The 17,395-nt window shown below is 47.1% G+C and overlaps 2 protein-coding genes across 6 annotated transcripts in view; one reads left to right on the top strand and one right to left on the bottom strand.

The window, feature by feature from the left end:
• The window catches only part of C8H9orf43 (chromosome 8 C9orf43 homolog), a 46,768-nt gene that overhangs the window by 19,165 nt on the left and 10,208 nt on the right, over positions 1-17,395 (bottom strand). For all 5 annotated transcript variants that reach the window (XM_068248701.1, XM_068248702.1, XM_068248704.1 and 2 more), the window contains 5 exons: positions 16,164-16,373; positions 11,039-11,189; positions 9,826-9,925; positions 4,976-5,076; positions 3,531-3,618 (listed from right to left, as the gene is read on the bottom strand). In XM_068248701.1, the coding sequence (XP_068104802.1) occupies positions 3,531-3,618; positions 4,976-5,076; positions 9,826-9,925; positions 11,039-11,189; positions 16,164-16,373 (650 nt within the window). The remainder of the gene's footprint in view (positions 1-3,530; positions 3,619-4,975; positions 5,077-9,825; positions 9,926-11,038; positions 11,190-16,163; positions 16,374-17,395) is intronic.
• ALAD (aminolevulinate dehydratase) overlaps positions 2,515-17,395 on the top strand; it is a 106,728-nt gene continuing 91,847 nt past the window's right edge. Inside the window, exon 1 of the mRNA XM_068248708.1 lies at positions 2,515-2,521. The gene's annotated coding sequence lies outside the window, so the exon portion shown is untranslated. The remainder of the gene's footprint in view (positions 2,522-17,395) is intronic.

Genomic DNA, 17,395 nt, shown 5'->3' with positions numbered 1-17,395 from the left:
CCCCTTGTACCTCTTGTGTCCTCTTGTACCTCATGTTCCCCTTGTACTTCTTGTTTCCCCCTTGTACTTCTTGTACCCCTCTTGTGTCCCCTTGTACCTCTTGTGTCCCCTTGTACCTCTTGTGTCCCCTTGTACCTTATGTTCCCCTTGTACTTCTTGTATCCCCCTTGTGTCCCCTTGTACCTCATGTTCCCCTTGTACTTCTTGTGTCCCCCTTGTACTTCTTGTCTCCCCCTTGTGTCCCCTTGTACTTCTTGTGTCCCCCTTGTAGCCCTTGTGTCCCCTTGTACCTCGTGTCCCCCTTGTACTTCATGTCCCCATTGTACTTCTTGTCTCCCCCTTGTGTCCCCCTTGTACTTCGTGTCCCCCTTGTACCTCATGTCCCCCTTGTACTTCTTGTGTCCCCCTTGTACTTCTTCTGTATCCCTTGTACCTCTTGATTCTCCATGTCCTCCTCTGCCTCTTTGTGTCCCCGTATCCTCTCTGTTCCCCGTGTCCTCTTTGTCCCACGTGGCCTCCGCTCCCCCTTGATTGGATCTTTAGGATCCTCGATGACTTCAGCGCAAAGTATCACGATCTCTTGAACTCTCGTTCCCACCCATCGTGTGTCGTCACGTGACATTGCGTATAATCACCGCCAGGAAGATGGATCGAGGAGTGCTCATTGTCGCGGGACGTCGCTGGGATCCATCTTCCTGAGTCATCAGGTGAGTATTCAGCTTTAGCCATTGAGATGTGGTGCCCATTATAAACGGGTAGAACCAACTATGGTGCAGTATGCAGCCACACCTACCTACAGGGCTATAAGGAGAGCCACAACTGGGACCCCCAGCCCATTATATCAGTGTTAGATTTTCCCCGGGCCCTCAGAAAATTAGCTTTAGGCAGCCGTTGTGCCACCCTCCAAGTTATTAGTATCAGGGAGCCTTTGTCCTCCGCCCTCCAGATACTAATGTCAGGTAGTCTTTATAATACCCCACATATTATTATTAGGTAGCTTTTATGCTCCCCCCTTCCCCAATGATCTCCTGGCCACAGCTGCAGAGTAAGCAGCAGTGGTGTGTGTGCCTACCTGTTCTGTCATGTCTCTCCCTCCCCCTGCCCAATCAGCCTGCTAGAGTCTTCTGAGCCCTCTCTGCAGGCCCCTCTTGCTGTTTCTCACAATATATTGATGTCACATGCCAGCAGGTCATGGGAACGGGGGAGGGGAGGGAGGGGCAAGGGGCCATAGAGACCAGACAGGCAGACCATGGGGGGAATGCAGCAGTAGTAAAGGTGAGCTACTTACCTTTCGCTATGCTTACAACTCTGTATAAACACCCCATTGTCACCCACTCTGTTGGGCCCATCTATGTCCTTGGAGCCCTTTCAACTGAGAGGGTTGTTAGACTATACTTACTCACCTGCCTCCTTGACTAACAGCCCAATGGCTATCAGTCGCCAAGGAGGCATGGCTGCCGTAGCTAGCCCCACCCACCCCAGTGATGAGAAACCATGTGACTTGGCATCATACTTACCAAGACATTTTGAGAACAGTAAGCATCTTTAGGGAAGCACTTAAACAGAAACCATCTACAAAGTGAGTGTTATTTAGCTACGAGTTAAGGTGGCCATACATCTAGCAATTTAGCATGTACGATCGACTGTGCAATTCGATCATTTTATAAAATCGAGAGAGAATCGAGTGTGTTCCAGAATTCCCAATCGAGCCGACAGGTTTTGGACTAGTCCATCTGTTCATGGGGGATTCTTAGCAAGGCTCTTATTCTTTATAAAGACATTCACTGAAAAGGATTTATACAATGATGCTGGCCAGCCTCCCTGCTCCCTGTATACTTTGGCAGTTGGACGGAGCAACTGCAATTCACTAAGTGCTTTTGAAAATAAACAAAACCCTGAGAATCCCCTATAAGGAGATGGGCTAGTCGAAAACCTGTCTGTTCTGTCAGATTTATACTACCTACTGTATGTGACAGCAACATAGAACAAAAGTAATGTATGGCTCATTTTACTCTAGAAGAAACAAACTTTTTATTTGTATATGTTTACATGTACTTTTTTTTTTTTTCCGCGATAGTAGTCCTTTAAAGAGACCCTGTAACAAAAAAAAAAAACGCCCCCTGGGTGGTACTCACCTTGGGTCCCAATGAGGCTTCCCCCTCTGCTGTAGCTGCAGGCATTCCAGCGCTGGCTCCCCTGAAGTGTCCGGCAATCCTCCCTCAACAAGCCTGACATAAGCGCTGATATATTTACCTTCCCTGGCTCCAGCGGGGGCGCTGTTGCGGCTCTCAGCACAGAGATAGGTGGAAATAGCCGATCTCCGTCGTGTTTGCTCTACTGTGCAGGTGCTGGAGACTTGTGCCTGCGCAATAGAGAGGCCCGACAGCGATCAGCTATTTCCGCCTATCTCCGAGGCGGAGAACCGATACTGCGCCTGCCCTTGGGCCCCGGGAGGTATATATTTACATCACCGCCATACCGAGATGATTTTCGCAGCCGACGTGGGACCGAGGAGGACAGGGGAAGCCTCAATAGGATCCGGAGGTTTCCCCCACCCGAGGTGAGTATTCCCCCGGGGAGGTTTTTCTCATTACAGGTTTTCTTTAAAGGGACTCCGAGCAGTGCAGAAACTATGGAAAAATACATACCATTTTGAAGCTCTCTTTCTCCTCTTTCCAACGATATATAAACTGCTGCCCTACGCCTTATAGTTTTCGCTATTTTCACGATCGAAATTGCGGCTGCCAGGATTTCGATCGCGAGAATATAGAAAACTAAAAGGCGTAGGGTGGCGGTTTATGTGTCGTTGGAAAGAGGAGAAAGAGAGCTTCAAAATGGTATGCATTTTTCCATAGTTGCTTGTATTACACAGGACGACTTTTCCCCAAAGTCAGCAGCTGAATGGAGCTGCCGACTTTGGGGAAAAGTCGTCCTGTGTAATACAAGCAACTATTTTGATCGTGAAAATAGCGAAAAGTAAAAGGAGTAGGGAGGCGGTTTATATATCGTTGGAAAGAGGAGAAAGAGAGCTTTAAAATAGTATGCATCTTTCCATAGTTTCTGCACTGCTCGGAGTCCCTTTAAGGGGTCTAGCTATGCTTATCACTGTCTAGGTGTCTCAATCAATGATCAGCACTGAGAAAGTCACTCTTTGTAGGGCTGAAGAAATGTCTCTACAACAGAAAAAAGGTGTCCAGTGGATGCAATTTTATTGATTTATTTTGGATGTGCCATCCCCTGGATGTATTTGAACCTTCACAGCAACACTTGTATTTGATTGGTCCATATTGAAGCTGCATTTGTGCAAAACAATTACCATAACATTTGCATCCACTCGGAATTATTGGCAACTCATTGGCCATTCATGAAAATAGACAAATCAAGTCCCACCCAGGTTTACACTGATTGGTCCATTTTCAAGCTGCATATATTTGCATAATCCTGCATGAACTTATTGGTCATCCCTATTGGCCAACCCTACTACTGATCTACACAGTGTCAGTATCAGATCACACCAGGGATTGACTTACCGCATCTGTGTCCCGATTTTCCCGTCTCGCTCCTCCGCACACATCTGCGAACGTCAGCTGTTTAATCTGAACCTTCAGCGGCTTCTCTCTAAAGAGATGAGGGGGAGGTACGTATGTCATGTACTACAACTCATGGGTAATATTTACATGTACATTGGCCTCACATCTATTACAAAATAGTTTCAGAAAATAATTATATTGGTGAACAATAACAAAAATATGCCCCAGAATATCCTCTGATCGATCAGTCATGAGAGGCCAGGAATGCAGGCTGGAGGAGGAAGGGCTCGTTTCCACTGTTGCGGTGCGGATTCGTCTGCGGGTGCGATTTTGCATGCGATTTTGGCGCAATTTCGCATGCGATTCCGCATAGGTAAGGGTATGTGCGAATTTAACCATGTCACTGCCTGTGTAAACTAACATTATACCTATGCGAAATCGCATGCGACTTCGCGGCAAAAACCGCATGCTCAACCCGCATGCGGTTTTCCTTTTAAAAGCATTAGCTGCGATTCGCGTGCATTCAACGCGAAATCTGATGGCTCTGCCGTGCAGATTTCTGCCACACAAAAAAACGCTCCCGCTGCCGCACAAGTGGAAACAGCCCCATCCACTTGCATTGCCTATGCGAATCCGCATGCGGACACCGCATGCAGATTCGCTATAGTGGAAACGAGCCCGAAGCGGCAGGACAGGCAAGGTGTGATAACTGCATTGTGGGAGGAGCTGAAGACACAGGCTGCTATCTGGCTGGGGGGGCATCGATCAGAAAAAACACTACCAAAGCGGCCAGTGTGAACCAGCACTCACTGAGTCTATTCTGTGAGATTTTCTGTGTACATTCTCCATAGAAACATACTATCTCCTGCTTAATTGCGATTTTTTGTTTTTGCATCGTATTTGGAACACAGTGGCCAATTCAACCTTTTTACACATTATAACCTATACATACAATCAAAACGCAAGCCCATAAGCAAAAATACAAATCGCACAAAAACCGCAGATAATCACGTGATGCACGAGTACGTTTTGAAGCTTGCAGCGGAAAAAGGGCCCTTTGCTGGTTAATGCTGTGCCTCATTTTTGGATGCTGAAGGACACCGAAGCACCCAGAGAAAACCCACAGAGATCAAGGTGAAGGTACGAAAGAGGAATCAGGTCCTATAGGTGCACTGCGCCGGTCCTGTAACGTCAGATGACGGCGTGGCTGTAGCAGTAATGCTACAGCCCGCACCCCACGCATGGGTAATTCAGGGATCCGCCGATCGCTGGCACCCAAATTACTTCTCCCTCCAAATCACTACGACTCAAAGGGGGCGGTGATTCAGCGGCAGCAGGCGTCATTCGGCTCGCCCTGCTCGTAGCTGACCGGCGGCCAAACAATACGTACGCAGTCGCATTGTGTACTTGGTGGACGATTACCATGCTTTGCTCACAGTACATACCTGTTCTCCTCTTTCTGGGATTTCTGTGTAGAATTTGGCACCCACATCATCGCCACGTGTTTTCTCGTCACATCTTGTAAGAAGGTGTCTACCTTCCCCACCTGCAAACACAGTGCATTGTGGGTAACTACATTGAACTAGAGTGCCCAGTATAACCTGCCATCCTACAACCTGAGGAATTTGCAGAACAATCTATTAAAATGATTTTTCCCTATGTTTCTGTCATTTACAGTAGGCTGTCGAAATCTGACAGATCTCACAGATTTTGGACTAATCCATCGCCTCAAGGGGCGATTCTCAGGAATTGATTTATTTTCAAATGCACCTCCTGCATGGCAGTGGCATGCTCCAACTGCAAGAATAGCGTGCGCAGAAGGAAACTTTCCAGCACCATTGTATAGATCCTTTCCTGGAAATGTTTTTGAAACAAAATAAGCTAAAACTGCACCCCCCTCCACCCCATGAGGAGATGGATGAGTCCAAATCCTGTCAGATCTATCAGATTTTTACCAGCTACTGTAAGTGACAGTTACATAGGAAATAAAGACATTTAAGTTGCATTTTATTCTGGGACAAATGTACAACTAATACACATGTATTTAAAATGTTACACATTTTCCTGATAGTTATCTTTTAAGCAAGAAGTTTTGAATCAGGATGATACTAGTTATCTTTTAAGAATGACTTTATTAAAATTATAAATGTGAGTTCAAAGTCGCTTTAATAAAAGTTTTAGCATCTCTGACATTGAACTCCGCCTCTTCCCGTTGCCCACAAACCAATGACTGCACTGTTAAGGACAGATAGGATGCTCTGTTTTGTATGAGGATCAAACAATCCGAAACAGTCTGTATGCATGTTGGATTATTATGGCTCTGTGCAAATTAACAAGCTGACACATCATTGCATTTCAGCGGTTCTGGAGGTGTGTTTAGCTTCTAATGGTAACAATGGTTAATTTGCATATATTCAGCAGTGGTGCTCTGGGAGACATCTCGGAGCTCACTCCAACCTGAATTATCGCAAATTCTTTCTGTTTTAACCAGTTCGGCCTATCTGGACGAGCTTCCTCGTCCAGATAGGCACTGCTGCTGCCGCCGGCTGGTGCGCGCGATCGGGCACGCCCCCGTGCGCGCTCCCGCAGCCCGCCGCTAGCCCCCCGATCAGTGAATGGGAATATAATTCCCATTCACCGATCTACTTTCCCCGCAGAAATACCGACGCTTTCTCTCCAGAGAGCGCGGTATTTCTGCCCCCAGGAAACATCTCCCCAGCATTTTAGTTCCTGGATGCGAGATCGTTCGCATCCAGGACTTTTTTCACTGTGGCCATCTTGTGGCCAAATAGTGAACTGCACCAACATACAATTTTAATTAAAAAAAAATATAATTTTACATTTAAAATTAGCAGTTTCCCTCCCACACCCACATACACTTTTTTTTATTAAAAAAATAAAATAAAAAATACAATAAAAAAAAACAAAAACAACATAAATAGTTACCCAAGTTTTTAAATATGCATGTCAAGAGAATATGTTATTATATTATTTAAAATTATAAGCTTATAAATAGTGATGGACGCAAATTGAAAAAATGCACCTTTATTTCTAAATGAAATATCGGCACCATAAATTGTGATAGGGACATCATTTAAACGGTGTAATAACCGGGACAGATGGGCAAATAAAATACATGAGTTTTAATTACGGTAGCGTATATTAATTTCAGACTATAATGACCAAAAACTGAGAAATAATGAATTTTTTTCATTTCTTTCTTAATCTTCCTGTTAAAATAGATTTAGAGAAAAATTATTCTTAGCAAAATGTACTACCCAAAGAAAGCCTAATTAGTGGCGGAAAAAACAAGATATAGATCAATTCATTGTGATAAGTAGCAATAAAGTTATAGGCGAATGAATGGGAGGTGAAGGTTGCTCGGATGCATGAGATTTTGGGACTGCGGTGCTGAACCGGATAAGAAAGCAAACTTTTGTTTTTCTTAGCATCTTAGTAAGGGGGCTTTTAGAACCATTGTAGCCCCTCACACGCTCCAATGAGTTCTGGTTCACCATGAGCTCGCTGGTTAGTCTGTACCTCTCTGTTTTGTAAACTGCATAAAGGGGCGATCAGGGCTGTAAGCCCAAGAAATGAAGGCCTGTGTTTGGTTAGCGGACTTCCTGAGGATGCAAGAAAAGATGGAGGGATTAACCAAAAGTACTATCAAGCATTTAGTGGTATCACAGTGAACGAAAACCCTTCTTTGGTCTACATGTCTGAATTAAAGAAGCACCAAACTCAAAATCTTCCTCTCTGCTCTAAAAGATTAGCTAAGGCATGGTAACTTTCATGGGAAAAACATTTCTTCATTAAATTTTATGGAAACCATAAAAAAGAGCAGGGCAGAGAGCTGCCAAGGCACAGCTCACAGCTATGACTCACAGCTGCTGATAAGACACTCTGATCTAGCTAAACAAGCACAGAGCACAGTCCAAATAATTTATTCAACAACATTATGTGAAATAAAGACTGTGTGATGTGCTAGAGTTTGAGTCAACTTTAGGGCAAGATAATTCAAAAGATAAGTTTGCGAATCAACTCCATGATGAGATCAACATGTGCATGTACAGTCCTGATCCTACATAGAACTACACTAGTTTCCTTTTTCTCACAGTAAGGGATAATACTTCATGACTTCAAATCACAGTTTCTATGCAGTCGGACTGCGGTCAAACTGTAATTCTCACTAATAAGTAGTTGGAAGTTGTAAAACTGTGTGGCTGAAAAAACACTTCTGATTGCAGGGAACATTGCAGGGAACAGTTCCATACTTCAAGATTTGTCTGTATGAGAGCTAAATTTAAAAAAAACCCTGCTGTCATATGTCTGAGATGAAGCATTAAAGTTTAACTGTTGGGCATAAATAGGATGCTCACCGCATTCCGTGGAACTCCGTTTTCTACGATTCCGGTCGGGAATTGGCGATTCCGTTCCATCGCATCGGAACGGAATTGCTATACCGTTCCGACGGAATTCCGGAATTGCTATGCGTAATTCCGTCGGAATGCGGATTTTTTTAAGCCAATCACAAGGAAGACCCTAGAAGAAGCTTAAAGTGGAAAACAACAGGATTTCTGCATGAAAATCGGATTTTCAGCACTAATTAGAGGCTTAACAAAAACCAACCAACAGGATTTCTGCATGAAGATCGGAATTATTTCAGCACCAATTGTAATTGTAATGACTGCCGTGGAACCACCTCTAGGTCCCATAGCCTATGCGACAACTCCTGCTACTCCAAACCAAAATTGTAATGACCGCTGTGGAACGACCTCTAGGTCCCATAGCCTACGCGACAACTCCTGCTGCTCCAAACCAAACTTATAATGACCGCCGTGGAACCACCTCTAGGTCCCATAGCCTTCGCGACAACTCCTGCTGCTCCAAACCAAAATTGTAACGACCGCCGTGGAACCACCTCTAGGTCCCATAGCCTACGCGACAACTCCTGCTGCTCCAAACCATGCTTATAATGACCGCCGCTGAACCATCTCTAGGTCTCATGGCTTACGCAACAACTCCTGCTGATCCAAACCAAACTTATAATGACCTCCGCGGAACCACCTCCAGGTCCCATGGCTGACGCGACAACTCCTGCTGCTCCAAACCAAACTTATAATGACCGCTGTGGAACCACCTCCAGGTCCCATGGCTTACGCGACAACTCCTGCTGATCCAAACCAAACTTATAATGACCGCAGCGGAACCACCTCCAGGTCCCATGGCTTACGCGACAACGCCTGCTGCTCCAAACCAAAACGTATAATGACCGCTGCTGAACCACCTCCAGGTCCTATGACTTACGCAACAACTCCTGCTGCAAAAAAAAAAAAAAAAAAAAAGACCGGTGGAACAGCCACTAGGTCCCATGGCCTACGATTTATCAAAAACGAGGTTTCAATTGAGAAATGTTTCCGTTGGAACGCGGAATTACGCAAAATTCAGTTACGGAATTCAACACGGACGGAATTCCACGGAATCAGAAATTGCAATTTCCGATCATCCCTAGGCATAAAATCAAAAACCAATTCTTTATTTTTATCTGGCAAACAAGTAATAAAGATGCCAACCAGGCAATCCAAAAGTTAAAATCACTATTACTTTTCTTGTTGATAAATGATCATTTCTCAGTTTACCTGACTCTTATTTGGTACACACAATATTTGGTACACAAAAAAGAAGTTGCAGGGCATGCTGGGTTGACCTTTTTCGCTTCTCTACTTCCCCTCAGACTTAACTAATGCAGCCTGATTGGCTGAAGCCGCTTTCCCTTCTGTTTTCCCCTCCCACACCTCTGTTCCTCTCTGATTGGCCAATATTTCTCATGCTGAGACAATGCACTTACTATAGTGAAGGGAAAGCAAAGCAGGCAGCGGAGACTAAGGGATGAAATGACATCAGGATTGGCTTCAAAATAGCCACACTTAATGCTAAGAAGGATTTTCTCTTTTTTTTTACTGTAGAAAAATCACTAAAATCAAAACAAGGACGGTGCAATATATATGTTATGTAAGTAGAGCAAGTATTTATCTACTTATATATGTGTTTTTTTCTGAGATAGTATGGCTGACAGCTCCTCTTTAAAAGGCAGATGTTATGCTTTCAATGAAAAAATAAGACTATAGCATTCCAGGAAAATCCTAATTAGGATTAGGACTATAGATACAATTGTCTGTCTTATTAGTTTGCATTCAGCTATGTTCTAGTATGTTTGGTGTGGTGTTACTGTTTGCCGTGCTGGCATGTAAGGATCTGTGCGTTACCTTCTCGCCCCACCACTGACAGCACTTACTTTCTGAGGTCTTCTGGGAGAGGAGAAGGACGCTGACCTCCTAGCAGCCTCCGTAATCTCTCCGTATGAGTTCAGACCTGGGAAGAGGATTTTATCCATGCTGGGAAACAAACAGAAAATGTTATCATTTCTATCCATAGCAGTGCTGCCCAACTGCACAGCTTCCCTGCACAGCTTCCCTCCACTTTACCCCTTCTCCCCCTGCACAGCTTCCCAGCACTTTACCCCTTCTCCCCCTGCACAGCTTCCAAGAACTTCACCCCTTCTCCCCCTGCACAGCTTCCCAGCACTTTACCCCTTCTCCCCCTGCACAGCTTCCCAGCACTTTACCCCTTCTCCCCCTGCACAGCTTCCCAGCACTTTACCCCTTCACTGACTGCACAGCTTCCCAGCACTTTACCCCTTCACTGACTGCACAGCTTCCCAGCACTTTACCCCTTCACTGACTGCACAGCTTCCCAGCACTTTACCCCTTCTCCCCCTGCACAGCTTCCCAGCACTTTACCCCTTCACTGACTGCACACCTTCCCAGCACTTTACCCCTTCACTGACTGCACAGCTTCCCAGCACTTTACCCCTTCACTGACTGCACAGCTTCCCAGCACTTTACCACTTCACTGCCTGCACAACATCCCAGCACATAAGCCCTTCACTGCCTGCACAGCTTCCCATCACTTTACCCCTTCACTGCCTGCACAACCTCCCAGCACTTTAGCCCTTCACTGCCTGCACAGCTTCCAGCATTTTACCACTACACTGCCTGCACACCATCCCAGCACTTTAGCCCTTTACTGCCTGCACTGCTTCCCAGCACTTAACCACTTCACTGCCTGCACAACATCCCAGCACTTTAGCCCTTCACTGCCTGCACTGCTTCCCAGCACTTAACCACTTCACTGCCTGCACAACATCCCAGCACTTTACCCCTTCACTGCCTGCACACCCATTCATTCTCTGCACATCCTCTTAGAACTTTACTTGTTTTTTGCCTGCAACTGCATTCTGCAGAGTAAACCTGCCAGAATAGCTGCCCAACACGTTACCCACTCTGCCTGCACTTTAACCATTCTCTGCCTGTAATGTATCTAATTGTCACAAATTTGCCAGTTTTGTTCAGATTGTAGTTTACCAATAAAAAAAGACCACAAGGGAATGGTGCAAGAACGCATGCCTTTGATATTCTGAAATAGTGAAATACAGTTCTTATTCTCACCTGTAGGAGGCACTGTTATAGTTATTGTGTACCGATAGGGAAGACGTTCTAACGAGGTCCACTGAGGACACATGTCTGTGTTCAGAGTCCTCTTCATTTGTTGAGGTCCTGCTGATGGGCAGGGTGGTTACAGTCAATACTGGCAGGCCACCTGGGGAGACAGATTCTGACAGCTTTATTTCATAGCTTAAGCTTAGGCAATACAGTGACAGAAAAGGAAGTCCAAACACTTCCCTTTTAGTTATAAACTTGTTTCATAAATTTGTTCTGCACCATCGGCCTGATAAGCTGCTATGATCTTTTATCTACCTGCCCCAAAGGGGCACAGAGGAGGGCACAGGACAACAATAACAGTGCAAGAGGTTGTACCTCTTTAAAGATAGTAACTCTTAAAGAGAACCCGAGGTGGGTTTGAAGAATATTATCTGCATACAGAGGCTGGATCTGCCTATACAGCCCAGCCTCTGTTGCTGTCCCAAACCCCCCTAAGGTCCCCCTGCACTCTGCAATCCCTCATAAATCACAGCCACGCTGCTGACAAACAGCTTGTCAGAGCTGGCTGTGTTTATCTCTATAGTGTCAGTCTGCTGCTCTCCCCGCCTCCTGCAGAACTCCAGTCCCCGCCTGCATTCCTTCCCTCCCTGCTGATTGGAGGGAAGGGACGGGGGCAGGGACCGGAGCTATGCAGGAGGCGGGGGAGCATCTGAGACTGACACTACAGATGTAAACACAGCCTCACAGCACGACTGTGATTTAAGAGGGATTGCAGAGTGCGGGGGGACCTTAGTGGGGTTTGGGATAGCAACAGAGGCTGGGCTGTATAGGCAGATCCAGCCTCTGTATGCAGATAACATTCTTCAAACACACCTCGGGTTCTCTTTAAGGCTAAAAACTCTGAAATCTCAAGCTGAGAGAAAAATAAAGCAGTTGAACTTACCTGGGGCTTTTTGCAGCCCCCCTGCAGTTATCCTGTGCCCATGCAGTCTTTCCCTTTGACCAGCAACAGCGGTGGCCCGCTGAAAGCTGGCCAGCCACGTGCCACCTCGTCCCCTCCCCGCGCACAGCAGTGCTCTGCCCATGTGCAGAATGATCCCGGCAATGGGGACAAGATCAGGGTGCTTGGGGCAGCTTATGCGCAGTAGCCTCTGACTGGCCATGACCAGCCAGCTTTGATGGGGTCGCCGCTGCTGGCTGGAAGGTCGCAAAAAGAAGGAGCGAGCACAGGATCACTGCAGGGGGCTGTAAGAAGCCCCAGGTAAGTTAACCCATTAACGTGGCCATGCACTGGTTAATATAGCCAGATTGATCCCTCTCCGATCATTATTGGTTCAGAGAGGGATCTATCTGCTCAACTTCCTCCAACCTGAATTATCGCAAATACCTTCTGTTTTAACCTGCTGAGCAGTCTGGACGAGCTCAGCTCGTCCAGTACCGCCGGAGGCTGCCGCTCAGGCCCTGCTGGGCCGATTTGACTCAAATAAAAAGAAGCACACGCAGCCGGCACTTTGCCAGCCACGTGTGCTACCTGATCGCCGCTGCAGCGCGGCGATCCGCCGCATGCAGCGGCGAAAGAGGGTCCCCCCAGCCGCCTGAGCCCAGCGTAGCCGGAACAAAAAGTTCCGGCCAGCACTAAGGGCTGGATCGGAGGCGGCTGACGTCAGCTGACGTCCATGACGTCACTCCGCTCGTCGCCATGGCGACGAGGTAAGCGAAACACGGAAGGCGCTCATTGCGGCCTTTCGTGTTACTTCTGGCCGCCGGAGGCGATCAGAAGAACGCATCCGGAGCGCCCTCTAGTGGGCTTTCATGCAGCCAACTTTCAGTTGGCTGCATGAAATAGTTTTTTTTTTTATTAAAAAAAAAACCCTCCCGCAGCCTCCCTGGCGATCTTAATAGAATGCCAGGGAGGTTAAGAAGGTAAACTTTTTTTGCTTTCCATAGCATTTGAGTAAGAGGGCTTTTTGGACCATTGTAGCCCCTTACACACTCCTAGGAGTTCTGGTTCACCATGAGCTTGCTAGGTATTCTGCAACTCTCAATTCCCTCCACACACTACACACAGATTTTCAATCGGTTTCGGCAATGAGGTGCCAGTCCGAAACAGTTTGTATGCATGTTGGATGCTATAGAGCAGGGCTTTGCAACCTTCTCACTAATTGTACCACTTTTATCTCCTGAAAGTTTTCAAGTACCACTAGTGTGCCAGTCAGGGCCGGATTTCGGCCAAGGCCACCTAGGCCATGGCCTAGGGCACCACAGAAGCAAGGGCACCAAAGCAGCAAGCTAAAATGGTGCAGCATTTGCAAGCTAGCAAATGCTACAATGCAGGGAGATCAGGCCTAGCCGCTTGTGCAGCAGCCACCATGCTCTCTGTGTATGTTTGCATTGTGGCCAGCGGCTACAAACTTGGGCAGCATTGGAGACAGAAAGGAAGAGGAAGTTTCTGCACTGGAGACGAGCAGAGAAATGAGTGACACTGATGCCTGCTGCAGTGTGAAGGAGAGCTGGATACCTATACTGAAGGAGGGGGGGGGGGATTGAGGGAGCCATCTGGCTACCTATACTGGAGGCAAAGGGGGAGGGGTCATCTGGCTATCTATACAGGGGGGTCATCAGGCTACCTATACTGGAGGGAGGGGGAGGAGTCATCTCGCTACCTATACTGAAGGGGGGCGGCTGGTGACAGTGGCCTTGGTTGGTAAAGAGTACAAATCCGGCCCTGGTGCCAGTACAATAGGGCTCTAAATTTTCTAATACTAGTGTCCCAATCAGGCGTGGGCGTTTCCACCAGAGCGTAGAGCCGCTACTGCGCAGGCTCGCACCTTGACAAGGAGCTTTTTAGGCGCTCCCAGCGCTGGATTCCTTTTACTGGGGAAGAAGGGGGAGCCCTCTTTAGGATCCAGAGCTTCAATATAGGTAGCTTCCCACTATCACCAGAGAGCTGGGCAGTGACCCGCCACAAAATTCAGCTCCTCCTCGCTTCTTCTTTGCTGTGCTACCCTGTGGAATAGTTGAGATCAGCTGTAACCCGGCCGCGGTGAAGAGACAGCCAGGCAAATGGTGAAGTGACGGCGTGTATACGTCAAATACAGGAAGTGGCCAGTGATGTCTGGTCTCTTCTCCGCTGATCTGAGGTCTGAAGTATGCCACAGGGCAACGCAGCCAGGAGTGAGCGAAAGGGGAGTCTAACTTTGTGGAGGCAGAATGGGACCAGGACAAGTTGCAGACGGGCAATCACGTGGCAGGCAAACCTGGGGCGTACCATTTGGCCAAAAGCAAAGTACCACTGATGGTACGCGTGCCACAGGTTGAAAAGACCTGCTATAGAGGGCGAACACTAGAGGCACTGTGGCATATACTTTGAGTGACCACTAGAGGCCTCATTTGGGATGTCACAGAGGCAACTGTAACTCAGGAGTGAAGACAGGAAGGAGCAACCAGATTGGAACTGCCGCGTGAACAGGTGAAAGTAGCTAGTGACGCAACTCCAGCCCACACGATGGAACGAATCAATCGATTTCAGCCAAAAATCAGTCAATCGGGAATCGTTTGCTGCATTGATTTCTAGCAGATTCAATCAAATGATGGAATTAGCCAGAGGTCAATGGAAAAAAAATCGAAAAGTGAATGGTCACTTTTAAGGCTCGGTCACACTACACTACAAATGCACGAACGCGATTTCACAAATGTATTCCTGAGGCACAGTATAGGTGTCGCAGTGCGTGATAACGCGGATGTCTGTGGTCTTGACAAAATAGAACCTGGTGGGAAAATGTATGCAACATGTGATAAACTGTCCTTGGCTGCATTTTATCGCACCGGGCTGGAACACGGTGTACTGGGTACAGTGACATTAATGTCTATGGACACGTTACCATGCGGATCGCACACAACGTGCCGTGCGGCTGGCAGCAAACCCACATTGGGCTTGATTCACTAAGACAAATAGCATGCGGGGGCGTCCCTGTAAACCATGCAATCCACGATTGTGTCCAACCAAAGCCTCCCACCTGAATGCTAATTTATGCAATTCCTGCTAGATTTGGTACAGCAGGCAAAGGGTGTATGACAGTACACCTGATTGGCTGACTGGCGTCTGCTGGCCAGATAGAGGCAGGACATTTCTCTAGCTGGGAGTCAGCAATTGTTTGTTGCAGTTGGCATTCAGTATAGAGGTGGTGGGGGTGAGTTCCCTGGAGGTGAGAGATCCAGGGCTTGCCCACACTTCCCTCTGGGTATCGCATGGTGGTTTGGGGGCCCCAGCTGGTGAAAGAGACCTGGGGCCCCCGGCTGTCGTGCGGACGAGTGTTTGTGATTTTTTTGAATAGCATGCCTTATCAGAGTTTACACATTTTAACAGTTAACACACCTTATCAGAGTAGCACAGCTTTGATTGGCCCAAGAGGCTGCCTGTCAAGTTTCCTGTCAAGTGACAGGCAGCCTATTGGGCCAATCAACGTGTGGGATAATGTCCTTTAAAGTGATTGGACCAGCAGGGGTTCAGGGCAGGACGAGTGCCATTGCCAATTAGCAGGCATAAGTACGTAGCGCTCGCTATACTACTCTGATAAGAGGTGTTCACTCTGATAAGGTGTGCTAACTCTGATAAGGCATGCCATTTGTGAATAAAGCTTATAGTGTGAATAAGCTCTTACCACTCTTTCCAAAACTGCAATAAAGTTTGTTTTACAATAGATAGGTTTGTAAATAATCTGTCTGGATTATCTCCCCACATTAAAGCGGACCTGAACTCAGAACTTCCTCTCTGCTCTACAAGATACGCAACAGCATACTAACCTTTACAGAAAAACATTTCTTTGTTTCTTTGTTACCGCTGTGTCTATTTTGCAGTGTGTCTACTTCCTGCTTTCATGGAAGCAGACATACTGTTAACATCCTGAGTTTACAAATTAGCTGCTCTGCCGTGGCGTATGAAATTCCTGAGCTGACATAGCTGAGAGATCAAATTACAGGTATGATTAGTCACAGATAAGGGGGATTAGACAGGCTCTCTAAATATACACAGGGTGGTTTTCTCTGCATTTTCCTCCTGTCCTGTGCAAGAGTTCAGGTCCACTTTAAGCCAGTGATTGTCAGATTGGGGCACCTCTCCTCTGGACTGTACCTTGATCCAGTGCCGGGGTCCTGGTGACGGACCTCCGCGGCCGGTAGCGAGGGAGACCCTGCTCTATCCTCCGGAAAGTCACCCAGCACTGCGGATGCTGGCACAGGGACGCACTGCAGAAGGTTTCATCCAGCTCCAAGTTGGCGGCCATATTGTTTTTCATATTTCCAGCAGATGCGGCATTACGACCCGCTCTCCTGTGTGCAGCTCCTAGAATACATACAGTATACAGCATCATGGATCTATACCCATCCATGCAACACAGCAACCCCCGGAAATCCCAAGTGCTCTCTTTCCCTCCAGGCTGCCAAGACTCTCTGTCCACCAGGGGTGCTCCATCTGCCGTTATTTTCTAGAAGTGACTCTTTATCGTCATCACTCGCCTGGACAGTAACCTGTTCGGGCCAGACGAGGAGCGTGGCCCCTGATGTTCCGGAGGGGATGGGGATGGAGGAAGCCTTAGGTAAGTGGATTTTTTATTTTTACGTTGCTTGGACCTTCCCTTTTAAAGGGGAACTGAAGAGAGAGGTATACGGAGGCTGCCATGTTTATTTCCTTTTAATCAATACCAGTTGCCTGGCAGCCCTGCTGGTCTATTTCTCTGCAGTAGTATCTGAACAACACCAGAAACAAGCATGCAGCTAATCTTGTCAGATCTGACTTTAAAGTCAGAAACACCTGATCTGCTGCATGCTTGTTCAGGGGCTATGGCTAATAGTATTAGAGGCAGAGGATCAGCAGGACTGCCAGGCAACTGGTATTGCTTAAAAGGAAATAAACATGGCAGCCTCCCTTTACCTCTCTCTTCAGTTCCCCTTTAAGTCGTTAGTTTAAATTGCGCGCGTATTAAGATTTAATTGGCGCTATTTCAGCGCGATAAGTGTAATGAATCAAGCCCATGCACGTGAAGCCTCTACTGTATCCAGTATCGCGCTGAAACAGCGCCAATTAAATCTTAATACGCGCGTAATTTAAACTGACACGACTTAAAGGGAAGGTCCAAGCAACTTAAAAATAAAAAATCCACTTACCTGGGGCTTCCTCCATCCCTCTGCATCCGTCCTGAGCCCTTGCCGCAGCTCCGGTGGCTCCAGGTCTCCCCCCTCCCCTCCCGGTGCAGATGCCGACCTCGCCAGAACTACTATCGGTATAATGTCAGTGCGACGGCTGGCAGGGGCTGGAGGAAGTGGATTTTTGTATGTTTAAATTGCTTGGATGTATCCTTAATGATA

Source organism: Hyperolius riggenbachi, chromosome 8 (assembly GCF_040937935.1).
Source record: "Hyperolius riggenbachi isolate aHypRig1 chromosome 8, aHypRig1.pri, whole genome shotgun sequence".
NCBI lineage: Eukaryota > Metazoa > Chordata > Amphibia > Anura > Hyperoliidae > Hyperolius > Hyperolius riggenbachi.
The sequence above is the reverse complement of the archived record's forward strand: the minus strand, read 5'-3'. Positions and strand labels throughout refer to the sequence as shown.